Source organism: Condylura cristata, unplaced genomic scaffold (genome assembly GCF_000260355.1).
Source record: "Condylura cristata isolate star-nosed mole 26May11 unplaced genomic scaffold, ConCri1.0 scaffold00014, whole genome shotgun sequence".
NCBI lineage: Eukaryota > Metazoa > Chordata > Mammalia > Eulipotyphla > Talpidae > Condylura > Condylura cristata.
In genome coordinates this window covers 41,052,463-41,066,628 of record NW_004567115.1, presented here as the reverse complement: position 1 = coordinate 41,066,628, position 14,166 = coordinate 41,052,463, and the positions used below count along the sequence as shown (strand labels likewise).

At 38.3% G+C, this 14,166-nt stretch overlaps 1 protein-coding gene across 1 annotated transcript in view; it reads left to right on the top strand.

Annotated features, from left to right (window-relative positions):
- Positions 1-14,166, top strand: part of LOC101634080 (probable ATP-dependent RNA helicase DDX60) — a 71,271-nt gene that overhangs the window by 49,667 nt on the left and 7,438 nt on the right. Inside the window, exons 29-34 of the mRNA XM_012724998.1 lie at positions 1,164-1,364; positions 6,620-6,724; positions 7,430-7,571; positions 9,721-9,842; positions 10,621-10,768; positions 12,579-12,721. Of these exons, the coding sequence (XP_012580452.1) occupies positions 1,164-1,364; positions 6,620-6,724; positions 7,430-7,571; positions 9,721-9,842; positions 10,621-10,768; positions 12,579-12,721 (861 nt within the window). The remainder of the gene's footprint in view (positions 1-1,163; positions 1,365-6,619; positions 6,725-7,429; positions 7,572-9,720; positions 9,843-10,620; positions 10,769-12,578; positions 12,722-14,166) is intronic.

Sequence of the window (14,166 nt, the reverse complement as noted above, 5' to 3'; positions counted from 1 at the left end):
TGAACTAATTTGTAGGGAATATACACATCAAAGGTGCAGCATAGACATTTAATTGTTCATTTCCTGTGCACATGACTTTATGCTTCTTTCTTCAATCCATTACCAAGCCTACACCATTGGTCTCCTAAGTAGTGTGTGATTTTTGTCTTGTAATTTGTTTCCATTATCTTTTGTCATACATTTTTGGTTGAGTATTATTAAAACAATATTCCTGTGTTCAGTTCTCCTTACTGTACTATGACTTACAGACAGTGTAGTTTGTCTTCATATGGTTTGCCCATTCAGGAGCATTTGATGAATAGTTCTGTGAGCAGCATTGAGTTTAGATAAATGAACCAGTATTCAAGGTTTTTTCAGAACTCCATTTCCTCTCTAAACACTAACATTATATTCTCTCAGAGACCTTGATCTTACCCAATGTTATATCCTTGTATTTCCCAGCCCTTGGTGCTCTGCATGAACCATCCTCCCATAGCATCTGGGAGAATCTCACCTTTAGGGTCCTGGAGCCTGAGTGATATGGTACTTTGCATGATGGACTTGGGAAATATCAGGGCATGAGTTCTGACTCTTCCCATCCTAGCTGGTTGACTATGGATATTTTCATGCCCCAGTTTTAATGTGTAAAATGGGAATAATGACTCTATTCACTTTATATAGTTGATGTGAATCTGTTTACTGATTTGGCACTTTCTGAGCACTGAAGAAATAAGACTGTTTTTAACTTGCTTTCTATAAGTAGCATTTTGAGTTTTATCTCATATATTTTTCTGACTTGGGCACTGTTTTATGGTGATTTGTAACAACACATTTGTGTCTAAGAGAGAAAAGGAGAAAAAGGGACAAGGAAGAGGAAAACAGAAAAGGAGAAAATTGGTGTAGTAAGGTCTACTGTCATCTTTTTTCCTTTTTGCTAATCTATATGTCATTATAACATACCTAGCCCTTTTTAGTGTGAAATATTTACTTAGTAACAATGAATATCTCATTGAGCTCTATGGCAACCATGGTCAAATTCCTAAGTTGGAATTTAGCTTGATATTTAATGGTTAAGCCTATTCAACATTTACTTGCTCAAAACCCAATGTGGAAGGCTTTGTTCCAATACTGGGAGGGGACAAACATTTAGAAAAAATGATTTTGTGATTCTGTCTTGTCTTCAGATGTCTGGACGTGCTGGAAGACGGGGCCAAGACCTCCTGGGAGATGTATATTTCTTTGATATCCCAATGCCCAAAATAGAGAAACTCATAAAATCCAAAGTCCCTGAGCTGAGAGGGCAGTTCCCTTTCAGCATAACCCTGGTCCTACGGCTTATGCTGCTGGCATCCAAGGGGGACGACCCAGAGGACGCCAAGGCAAAGGTACCTGTGGACTCTGTCTGAGGCTGCTGTGTCATTACTCGTTGGGTGGAGCTCTCCAGTGACAGTGGGGTCTGCTCCCCTCTCGCCCTCCCTCCCTCCCTTTTTCCTTCTCTTCCTCCCTCCCTCTCTTCCTTCCTGTCTGGTATTGAGGAATAGAATGCAACTTCTAATTTTTACTTTTCATTTGACTTCCATCAGTCTGTAATAACTTGTAAAATCTTGACTAGTACAGGATTGGGGTGGGGTGGGAGAATAAAAATTGACTTTGTTTCCAGCTGCATGGGCATTTAGTATTTCCCAAGATTACTGTTTTCACATGTGATTCCCACTGTTCTAGTGTAGTTAAAGGTGTACCCTATGGGTTTAAAAGCACCAATTAGATTCCTGTTTCTACCCCTAGGAACATAAAGGTTTGCTTTAATAATTTCCAAAAAAAGGAGTTCATATGTTTTTCATAAAAATGTGACCCAGATTTGTCAAAGAATATTTGGGTAAGATAGAAAATTGAAAATGGTGGGGTGGCGGGAACCTCTATCCACACCTAGTTCTATGGTCCAAAGACTATCACATAATTATTTTGGTACTTTCCCAGTAATTTTTATTGTATTTTACTTTATCGAGGTGATGTTGGTTTACAATACTATATGATTTAGGGAAAATGGTTCATACTTCCTCAGGTGTGTGTCATCACAGAATACCCTCATACAAAGCACCTGTAATTCTTTGCTCTCTACCCTGTGACACTTGCCTCCTTTGTTCCCAGGCATTTTTCTAGGCACAAGCATTGATTTTTAGCCACTGTTGTATTTATATTTAGATGGACTTCAAAATATGGTAACAAATGCTTCCTGAGGGTTTTTGCACAGGCAAATATTTTGTGTCCATGAGAGGAAAAAAATCATAGTTAAATATTTTGATTCTCATGTTTGGGAAGTTTCATTTTATAAAAGATCTCTCCTACCCTGTTTTTGTATACTGATCTGCACTCCCATTAAATCTGATGCTGTTCGCTAAAGTAAAGCATCTTCCAAGACTTTTGTGATGAGGTGACTCCTGTGTTATGGCCTAGAGAATAGGCATGCATTATTTTAAATTTTCCTACTTTTGAGTTCTCAGTTTTTACCTCTCTGTGGATAAAATACATTATTGTGACTTTTTTTTTATCAAAAAGAAAAGATTATTAGAATGATTTATTTTCTTTGTTCAGCATATTTGTTGAGATGTCTCTGTAACCACATTTCGGAGATTCTTAAGTGTGAGAATATTCTTAAACTATTCTCTTCACTCATTGTATTGAACTAAGATAGCTTCATTGTTTCTAGACAAGTCATTCTAACTTCTATTTTCATGTAGCTGATTTCATTGTTTTCTGCCTATGCAATTATATGAATTTTTTTATCCTTGTATTTCAAATTCTTTCCCCCAGGGTATGCTATTCTTTGAGCACTTTTTAATTGATGCTCAGATTTTTTTTAATGGGATAAAATACACAGAATGTAAATATGTCATCTTAGCCATTTAAAGGTATACAATTCAGTACTGTCAAGTACATTTTTATTGGTAAGCTTTGGAACTAAGATTTCTTAAATTTGACATTTGCTTCTGTTTTAGTTTGTTTTATTTGAGAGAGTTATCTGTTGAAACTCCAACCCCCTTTTCCTATTCTCCACTGGTGTTTTTCTTCATTGTGAGGCAACATAAAAATTTTTTTTGGCTCTTTTTTTGAAGGTTTTATTTCTTTATTTTTATTTTCTATTTTTTATTTTTGCATCATTCTTCATTTGACATATAAAATTTCTTTCTGCTCACTGACACAGCTCTTTTAGGTTTCTGTTCTGCTCTTTAGTAAAATAGATGTGGATTATAATTCTGCTCACTATTTCATGTTTTGCTTTCATGTTACAATAATACATTACTTAAAATGTGTCAATTGACATTATCCATTTTCCTTATAATAGTGTGCCTTGTTTCATAGAGGTTATTTCCTTTGTCACTCATCACAAATACTGAATAATTTTCTCAAAAAATTTCTTTTGTTGTTTAAAGAAAACAATTTTCTTAAGGCAGCTCTTTGTATACATGTGAAAGTGACTATCTTTTCCTTCCTCCCTCCCTTTCTCCTTCTCTCCTTTACTGCTACCTTGTCTACTTGCATTGTGGTGAATAGAGATTCTTTCTAGAACCACACAAGTCTAAGGCAGGCAGGCTCAAAAAATTTTTTTTGAAGATATTTTTAATTTAAGCATACAAGAACTGGGGTACAGTCCAGAGGTTTAGGGGGTAAGAGACTCAACCAGAGACAGAGTGGGGAGCAGAACAGGCAGAGTGACAAAGTACATTGCTGAGGGGAGCAGTGGGTGAGACAAGAAAGGTCTGCTGCACCCGTGGGGATTGAACTGCTGAAGCCGCTGTGGTGGCATCTTAGTCCTGTGCTTTAACCTGTTGCACCACCCAGGGAGGGCCCTCAGGCTCAAATTTTGGTGACTGGATCCTCATAGTTATTTTAGTGAGCAGTTGAAAGAAACCTAAAATGCCTCCTATGTACTGCTTTATACTGGAAACCAAAGAAAATCTTTTATTACTTGGTTTTATTCAACCTAATTTCATTATTTTTGTAACTCAGCAGACCATGAAATAACATATTATCATATGTCTTGTTTTCTTTTAGAACAACTTAAGAGTTAAAAGCCTTTGTAATGAATTCATTTTTTTACCAGATTGTTTAGCAACATTTCATTTCTTCTAATTTTTTTTAAGACTTTATTTATTTATGTGTACAGAACTGGGGTACAGGCCAAAAGTGCAGGGGTGGTGAAAGGATTCACCAGAGACAGAGTGGGGGAGCAGAACAGGCAGACCGACAAAGTACACTGCTGAGGGGACCAGAGGTCACCTCGCTGACTGGGGATGTGTCCGGGACTCTTTGTTCCCCGATCATGGATTATTGGGGGGCAGAACAGGCAGGGTCTCAAGGTGGGAGCAGTGTCTGCGAGCGGAGATTCCTAAAAAAGGGGGAAAAGGAGAAAAGGGAGCGAGTAAGACATGAGAATCAGAGTTGGGTGCAAGTCTTCCTGTTCTGCTGTCAGCAGAAGTTTATTTTATACTTATAGGCAGGCAATTAACATTGGGCTGAGACCACAATCTTTTTTCTGAGAGCAGTTTGGGGTCCTATAGACCTTCAGCTAAGATTACAATATTATTGATCTATTAAAATTAAGATAAGTCCATAAAATTTAAAGCTAACATTTTTTAGTGATGGTTGGCTAAAATAAAATTCTTTTGGACCTAAAATGCTATTCTATGACCTTCATTTTTACTAAGACATCTTAGAGGGTAAAGTAAAGTCAAGGATTAGGGTGGAGATGTGAAGGATAGAGTAAGGTCGCAGATGAGGGTGGAGTGATTCTCTTGCAAGTCAATAACAAAGAGATACAGTAAAGTTCCTCAAAAGCTGAATAGAGGATTTAGGTAAAGTTCTTTATTTGAAGTTTAGACAACAGAAAACTTAAGAAGTTCTTTTTTTTTTTTAGATTTATTTATTTATTCATATAGAAATGGGGTATAGGTCAGAGATGCAGAGGGTGAGAGGATTCACCAGAGACAGAATGGGGAGCAGAACAGGAAGATTGATGAAGTACACTGCTGAGGGGAGCAGCAGGTGGGTCATTAGAGGTCTGCCGCACCATGTGGGTCACCTCTGGGGCAGGTGCGGATTGAACTCATGTGGAAGTGGCTTAAGCTTTTCAGTGCAGTGCTTTAACCCACTGCTCCACAAGGGAGGGCCAATTTAAGCAGTTCTTTAGAAGGATTATGTGAGATAGTAGAGAGATAGGATTTGGGTTCTGGTCTGGGCAGTAAAAGAATTCTGATTATTCTAGTACTGCCTTGTTTTACAATATTAATTTTGTTATAATTGTTTTTATTAACAGCCAGTTGTAATATATTTGATTCCAAGAAGACTTTCCATCCTGAGGCTTGCTCACCTGAGCCAGGCAGCACCTTATGAGGCTGAGGCAGTCCAGTAGAAAACTGATGGTTGCTTGGAATATTTTGATTATACAGAAAAAGGGGGGTAATAACATGAGCTAGCGTGGAAATTCTGATTTTTCAGGGCCTGTCGCCTCAATCTGGAATATGTCTGACGATAGAGGTTGCTAAGCTTGTGTCAGGGATGGAACTCATGTTGAGGCAGTTGCAGCTAGCTTTGCAGTGCTGTGCTTTAATATGTTTTGCCACAAGGGAGGGCCCCTAATTCTGTTGTAAGTGTTTTGTGTTGTTAAAGGAAGAATGTGCCTTGTGAGACATAGTAAAATAAGCGGTATGACATCTAATTGACTCTTCTATATTGCTGGTATCTATGTAATATGAGTGACATGGGTAATATTTATCTTATTTTGTATTCTTTTATATGAGTGAGAGCTGCGATCCTGGAAAGCAAATTTTCTTGACTTGTGGGTCCCAGAGACAGGAGCAAGGCCACTCCACCCAGGGCCACGTGTGAAAGGCACTGGCTAGTCAGCTGGGGCTGGTGAAGACCAGGGCCGGGAAGGTTTCAGCTGTGGCCATTGTTGGGGTTTCCATGGGAAAGGCAAGTGGTGGCAGAGTAAGAAGCTTCAGACTGGCCTCTGGACTCTGTATTGCTCTCTGGTTACCTGGTACTGGTCTGACTTGGCATGATTTAGGACACAGGAAATAACTGGGTTGGTCTGAGAGAGTAAGGTGAGGAAGTAATTGTGGGAACAACTTGGGGTTTGAATAGGAGACATGAGCTTAGGTGGGTTGTTGTTTTCCTTGGTAATTCACTAGCTCTATGAGAAGTATATTCTCCCCAACCAGAAAAGATTTTTTTTAAGACGCCAAAACATGGACCTCCCTGGTGGCAGAAGGGGTTAGGTCTCAGCACTCTCAGGCTACCTGCAGCCATTGCACTGTGGATTCAATCCCAGGCCAGGGGGTGACACGTTGCAGCAGACCTCTGCTGACCCGCCCGCTGCTCCCCTCAGCAGTATATTTCAGTCCATCTGCCTGCTCTGTTTCCCACTGTTTCTGGTGAATCCTCTCACCCCCCACACCTCTGGCCTACACCCCAAGTCTTGTATGCATGAATAAATAAAAATAAAACTTTTAAAAGATAAAAAATGTCAAAACATCATAATATACAGAAAACTTTAGAAAATACAGTGCACCTATTTATCATTTGTAAATGTATTTCCCAGCACTGGCTCCTGTGAACAAATGTACTCCTGTTTTTATAGGTGCTCTCCGTGCTGAAGCACTCATTGCTGTCCTTCAAGAATCACAGGGCCACGGAAATGTTAAAGCTTTACTTCCTGTTTTCTTTGCAGTTCCTGATAAAACAAGTACGATGTGCTTTTTTCTTTTTGTGATTCAGGATGGCTACTGTCTCTGTTTCTTCTCTTACTAATTGAAGGAATGGAGGAAGTAACTAACACAGGCCTGAGCAAAACTAGACTAGCCCAGGCAAGCACCCACCCCTTGCCCCACTCCCCAGAATGCAGGATAGGTTGAAGAGGGACAATGTACATTTAAAATTGATTGGATAATGGGAATGGTGTGGCCCAGACTGACTGGATCTGAGGCACCAGGAAATGAGACATCTATTCCTGGAAACCTGTCATTGGGTGGTGGAACTGTGACCCAGGCTGTGATGTCTGTTAATCCTTGAATCCATTTGCTAAGTTGAATCTGCGCAGGCTCTGTATGTAACAGCCAACAGGCCAATATATTTCCCTGACTTTCCTTTGGTCGGGGTCTTGCCTGAATCCTGCGTGTCCAGCAGGGAACGGCTTGACCCTGGCTAGCCAGCCCAATAAACTCTACTTTGCGAATTGCATTCTTGCGTGACGCTCTGTCTTTCGCGGTAATCGAGTTCTGGGACCCTAACACTAATAAGTGACAGAATTATAAAAATCGGGCCAAATAATGATTGTCAGTCTCTTTTATATTAGTATTGTACACTATTTTAAGCTGGCACTTAGTAACTTATTCTTAAACGTAAGTGGTGAACTGAATCGTCAGACTAATAAATGATTCTTCTTTTTCAGGGCTACTTAAATCAAGAAGGTCTTCCCACAGGGTTTGCAGGACTTGTATCACATTTGCATTACCACGAGCCTTCTAATTTTGTTTTTGTCCATTTTCTTGTAAGAGGCCTTTTCCATGATCTCTGTCAGCCAACCAGAAAAGGTAAGCCAGGTCCACTGTAGTGAAACAAGCATTTCAGAAATGTCTTTCTGCATAGAAAATATTATTTAATATTCACATAATTTGAATATACCAAATAAGAGAAAATAAAGTTATATAGCTACTAATATAGGTATATGGAAAATAGCCACACACACACACACACACACACATATATATATTTATAGTTTATTTTTACATCATATTGTGCATTTTTCCATCTCAGTTGCAATCCCCTTGGGCTTCCCACCACCAAATCACCCCTGTGCCATCACCACAGTCCCGTGCATTTTGCTCCCCACACTATTTTTGATCCCATTCCCCACTCCACCCCTATAAAATGTCTCTGGTATATAGCTGTTCGTTATTATTTTCTTGTCTGGTCCGTTATACTCCTGCTATGGAGTGAAGCTATCTGGTATTTTTCCTTTTCTTTCTGGCTTATTTCACTAAGCATGATCTGGAAAATGGCCATATTTTGTAACACCTATTTCAACATGTCAACAACTCTGAGTTATTAACTTAAGTGTGTCCTTGCCTCTAGGATGTAGAGCATATTAAGTATTATACAAATTTTTAATTAGCATTTTCTTCTAATTAAATATAATAGATGCTTTTCCTAAAAAAGGAGGTGGGAACGCATTATGTTAAAAATAATGCTCATGGTTAATATTTGTAAATATTTTCTTTCAGTTATGTTTTCTTTGAATATAATTTTTTGTATATTTAAATAGCTAGCCGCATTATTTTCCAGTGTGTAATTTTTTTCTAATTTCTAGTTGCACTGTCCTCTTCATATTCCATTTTACCAATTTATATTACAATTCTTTGAGTTTTAGTTTTCAACAGTAAATCCCAGCAAATTGTTCTTTCTTTGCTTTTTAATTTCTTCTACTTCCTGATGAATTTCCAATGCTTTTCACATGCTACTTTATCTTCTATCACTGAGTGATAGAAAAACTGTGTTTTGCACAGTAGGCCTACTCACCGTTCTCTTTAAGTACTTTGTCATGTAAAACAAGGATACCGACGAACAGACCACTGCAAGTACAGTGGTGTTTATTGTTTTGTGTGTGTGCTTGTGTTGGGAGTGGGGATTGGGTATAGAAATGATTAGAAAGATGAAGAATGTAAGTCAGGTGACATCTTGAGGTCATGATATGGCTATCATTATTTTGCAAGAGAGGAAACCGAGACAAAGAGACATTAAATAAATTGCCATTGTTACAAAATTTTAATAAGTGTAAGAGCCAAGATTCAAATCTAAGTAATTTAGCTCAATAGCCCAAGTTATTGAACGTAACACCTCTGTAACCACTACAACAGAGTGCTCTGTTTCTGGATACAGAATGAGTCCAGTGGGTCATGTTTTACTACGAGGGCCAGGAAGGTGTTAACTGAACAATAAAAGAAGTTAAACTGAGGCAAGCTAAAAATTATAAACAAATACATTTTGGGGGAATCTCAGAGGGAGTATAATTTGAAACAAGCAAACTATAAATATACAAGCTATAGGTGTGACAGAAAAGAAACAGGGGAGCATCTTAGGAAGAATTTGGGTAGTACATTTTGAATAAAAGTTCATCCGAGAGGAGAACAAGGATTTAGGATTGTGTCAGTTTCAACCAGCTACAGGTAGGAATTATGGTGTACTTTTTGGGGAAAAAGAATCTCCCTTCTTCCTACGGGATAGATAAACTACCACAGGGAGCTCCCCATTCAGGCTTTCTCAACTACAGTGTGAATGAGGTGTCCTTTCTAAACTTTCCCAAATACGTACACACCAGACTGAGAGGTTTGTTGACTGAGTTTTGGAAAAGCCTTAAATGTCAGGCCACAGAGATTAGTTTTTTATGAAGCACTGAAATGCAATCAGAGATTTTTGAGCAGGAGCATAGACTGAAGAGCAGCATCCAAGTAAGGTGAGAAGGCAGTTTGTGGGTGGCTGAGAAGGTCCGAGCTGGAGCAGAAAATGCAAGAAGGCACTGATGGAAAGCTGACAGCAGATTTAGTCAGTGTTTAGTTGTGGATATTTGTCATTAATTTTTAGTTTCTATGAGATAAACTCAATGTAGCATTCAATTTAAAGGTTAAAAGATGAGATTGACTAACTTTATTACATTTATAACAAGAAATTTTGCTCTTTGCATAGGATCAAAATGTTTCTCTCAAGATGTTATGGAAAAGCTGGTGTTAGTACTGGCAAACCTGTTTGGAAGAAAGTATTTTCCAGCAAAGTTTCAAGAGGCTAATACTAAGTTTCATCAGTCAAAGGTAATATTTACACTTCTGATAATATTTAGTAATGAAGAGAGTTTAATAGATGTCAAAATGGAATCAACAGCAGTGGGATTTTATTGATATAAGATTAATCTCTTTTGTAGAATAATTTGTTCTTTCTGTATTCAGTGGTGTTTAATCTGCAATTCATATTTCTCTCTATAAATCTGTGAAAAAGAAGCACTCATTCTGGTGGAATAGAACATCACTTGAAGGCTATCAGATCAAAAATAAAGTAGTTATTGATGGAAAAACCCTGAAGCTAAGGGAAAAATCAAAAGTATTTGGCCAATTAGCAGGAATAGGAGAAAGCATACTTTTCAGCACACAGCTATATCTATTTTATGAATATAGATGGAATAATAGTGTACAACATATCAGCAAATATGAATCCAGGGAGGTTTTAAAATCCTTCATAGTCAAGTAAGGTCTATCCGGGATGTAACTGTATTTTGTGGCCTGCCCTGTGTGTGTGTTAGATTCTTTGACATATTCACAAGTCTAATGTTACTTACGTACATACTTCCCTTTAAAGATGATTTTGATTAAATAGCAAGAAAGCGAATCATTAAGAGAAAAGGTATTGCTTTTTTTATAGAAGCCAATAGAACAAAACATGAATTTTACCTCATGAAGGAATGAGAAAATGACTGAGTAAAGAGGTAGCTACAGCTCTTCTAATCTGAAGTTGTAGTTTTCAAGAACAGTACATAGACTTCTCCAAAAAATATTTGATCTTTATGTGTCCTCAATGATCTTCTTTATGATTTAGGTGTTCCTGGATGACCTTCCTGAGGATTTTGATGCTGCTTTACAAGAGTATAACAAGAACATCTCAGAGGATTTTACCTCCTTCTTACTAATTGTTTCCAAATTGGCTGATATGAAACAGGAATATCAACTCCCATTGTCGAAAATAGGTAGGTATATCTTGGTGCTGTTGTAGAATAAAGAATAAATAATCTTGTCAAGAAAATTTTACCCCAGAAGAGTGGAATCTTGGACTATCCTGGAGATAAGTCCTCCTTAGAGTAAGGGGATCTTTTCTACTTTCCAAAGAAAGAAGCTATTATTATTAAAAATTAAAAGGACAAAAGAGATTGAAACTTAAGAATCATTTATAAGCCCTGGTAAAGATTTCCTTTGGATCCGACCAGAAATATGTAGTAAGGACATTTGTGAGATGGAGAGAAACTAGAGGCTATTCTCTTTTCCTGAGGGGAAATAATGTTGATTGTTCATAAGCATCGACTTTGGAGAGACGACCTGAGTCCAACTGCCAACTCTGTTATTTATTATCAGATGGACTTTGTATAAATGACTCCAAGATCATGCCTTAGCTTTCTTAGTAAATATTTGACAGATTGAATACTAGGCTACCTAGTTTGGGTGAACTTTTCTTGATTGAGCTATGTGAATATCTTAAAAAGCCACCCATCACATAGTAAGCACTATGAATCTTTGCTTTTATTTTTCATAAACTGTTAGATGGAATCTTCTAGGAAAAGTAAGCAAGAAAAGGTGACCACGGTAAAGGGCAAGCATTTGCTCTAGGTAGTAATTTCCTGGTTTCATGATCCCTCATTTGAAAAAAGTCAAGAAAGTAGAGTTTATAACTTCCTGGGTCTGTAAAAGTGACAAAAGCAGAGCCCTCCCTGATTGTCAAGGGGTTAAAGTGCAGCACTTTGAACTAGCCAGAGCCATTTCAGCAAGCATACAATCGCTGGCCCGGAGGTGACCAGCATGGCGCGGCAGACCTCTCCTGTTTCCCTGCTGCTCCCCCAGCAGTGTACTTTGTCGATCGGTCCTGTCACCCTTCATCTATGGCCTGTACCCCAGTTCTTTAGGCATAAATAAGAAAATCTTAAAAAATAAATAAAGTGACCAAAGCAGACACTGGCAGTGAAACCTCTGAACACTGCGAGGGAGGCATGTGGGAGTACAGGACTATTCTGTTCCTTAATTCCAACCCTTGTTGGTTGCACGATCTGGTGCTTTATAAGAACACAAGTAGAAAAACAATGTTTCTTTCATATACCATTTCCGAAACCTAATGCTGATACTGGCTGCTTGGAAAGATTCTAAGATCAAGTCTGAGTTAATAGTACTACACCAAAGTAATAGTACTTCTGAAAATAATTCTGAAAAGTAGATAGAAAATACTATTTGTAGTTAGCCCTTTATTTGCTGTTGATCAGAGCAACTAAAACCTAATACAAATTTTTTTTTTAAAGATTTATTTATTTGTACATACAGAACTGGGGTACAGGCCAGAGGCTCAGGGGTGGCGAGAGGCTTCACCAGAAACGGAGTGGGGAGCAGAACAGGCAGGTCAGCAAAGTACACTGCTGAGGGGAGCAGCGGGCGGGTCAGGAGAGGTCTGCCAGCCATGTGGTCACCTCCGGGGCAGGCAGGAATCGAACTCATGCGGAAGTGGCCTCAGCTTCTCAGTGCTGTGCTTTAACCTGCTACACCATCAGGGAGGGCCAAATCTAATACAAATTTTTATAGTGATAATAATATTAACAGCTAACATTTCTGAAATATATTCTATGCCAAGATGTGCTATTCACTTGATGTGAGATCTTATTATTTTTCATTAAGATATGGAACTTGGAAACTTGTGAGTGGTTCCCCTGTGGCGTAGTCTAAGTGGGACAGGCTAGAGCACATGTGTATGCTTTAACAATATGCCTGAGTTTTAAATCTATCCCATCCTGCTCTGGTCAGATTTCACAGGGGAAAATTGTGAAGATTCCCAACTTGTGACTCACCTGATGAACTGGAAGGAAGGAAGAGTAGCTGTTTCTCCATTTTTTTGTCTCTCAGGGAACTCTGATAGTGATTTGATTCAACCAGGAACTCCAAACCATGTAAGTGGAAAATGTGGCTTGTTGTAAAGGCATTTAAGCAACAGTGGATTTGTACTTCTGGTCAACCTAGGAAGGGCTTCAGCTTTCTCAACAAACATTCCAGATGTAGCAGAATTTCAGCTGTATCCAGGAAATTTGGTACATGTTCTTGAGACCAGTATGATTCCTTTCTCAGTGTTGATTAGTGGGACCCTGCTTCATTCTACAGAGTTCCCAGGCACCATCACTTCCATTTTTTGAAGACTTTCAGGATCTTAACACACTTTTGCCTTGAAAATAGCACATGAACTTATTGTCAGGCTTTCCCAGTTTTGCTATGGTTACTACAAACTCCATTTCTATTCTGCGTCATTGATATCCTAGATGGAATATAAGGAATTACACATATTTAGAAGATACTGGATAATCCATTTGAATGCTGTAATACATTTTTAGAAATTTAATTTTACATTTGAATACAAAATTTGAAAAAGAAAATAAGTTTTATTTCATTTGCTAATAAGGTTTCACACTTGCATTTTGATTTACTTGCTCCCATACAATTTTATCTTAATGATATCTCTATATCTACTTCCCCTCCCAGCCTCCCAAGGAAACATCCTGTCCATCATATTTTTTAGCTTAAATAGCATATACTTTCACTTAAATGGTTATTTTCTGTTTGTTACAGAAACTTAAAAATAATATAAATTTTGGTAATCATTGAAAATAAATTTAACATTGTGTTGGAAATGTGTATGTTAATGAGATGGACTATTTATTTATTTATTTAAATATTTATTTATTAGTTATGTATACAGAACTGGGGTGCATGCCAGAGTTGCAGGGGCAGTGAGAGGATTCACCAGACAGTGTGGGGAGCAGGACAGACAGATTGATGAAGTACATTGCTGAGGGGAGCAGCGGGCAGGTCAGGAAAGGTCTGCTGAGCCATGTGGATCACATGGGCTCATGGATTGAACTTGCACTGAAGCAGCTGGGGCTGGTTTGCAGTGCTGTGCTTTAACCTGCTGTGCCACCAGAGAGGGTATGCTTTTTTAATTAGTCCCTATAAAATATTGGATGAATATTTACTTGCTTTTTAGAATGACACAGTGTTCTAAAGTCAGACTTCAAGATGCATTCTAAGATACCTTAGTCAAATACATATTAAGAATGAAACAAGTTTTTTTTTTTATTTATTACAAAGTTTATTTTTACATCATTTTGCACATTTTTTTTTTCCATCTCGATTGTAATCTCCGCGGGTTTCCCATCATCAAATCACCCCTGTGCCACCACCATAGTCCCGTGCATTTCCCTCCCTTCCCCCGCCCCCATTTTTGATTCCATTCCCCACTCCACCCCCACAGAATGTCTCTGGTATATGGTTGTTCATTATTTTTGTTATTTTCTCGCCTGGTCCATTATACTCCTGCTATGAGTGAAACCATCCGGTATTTTTC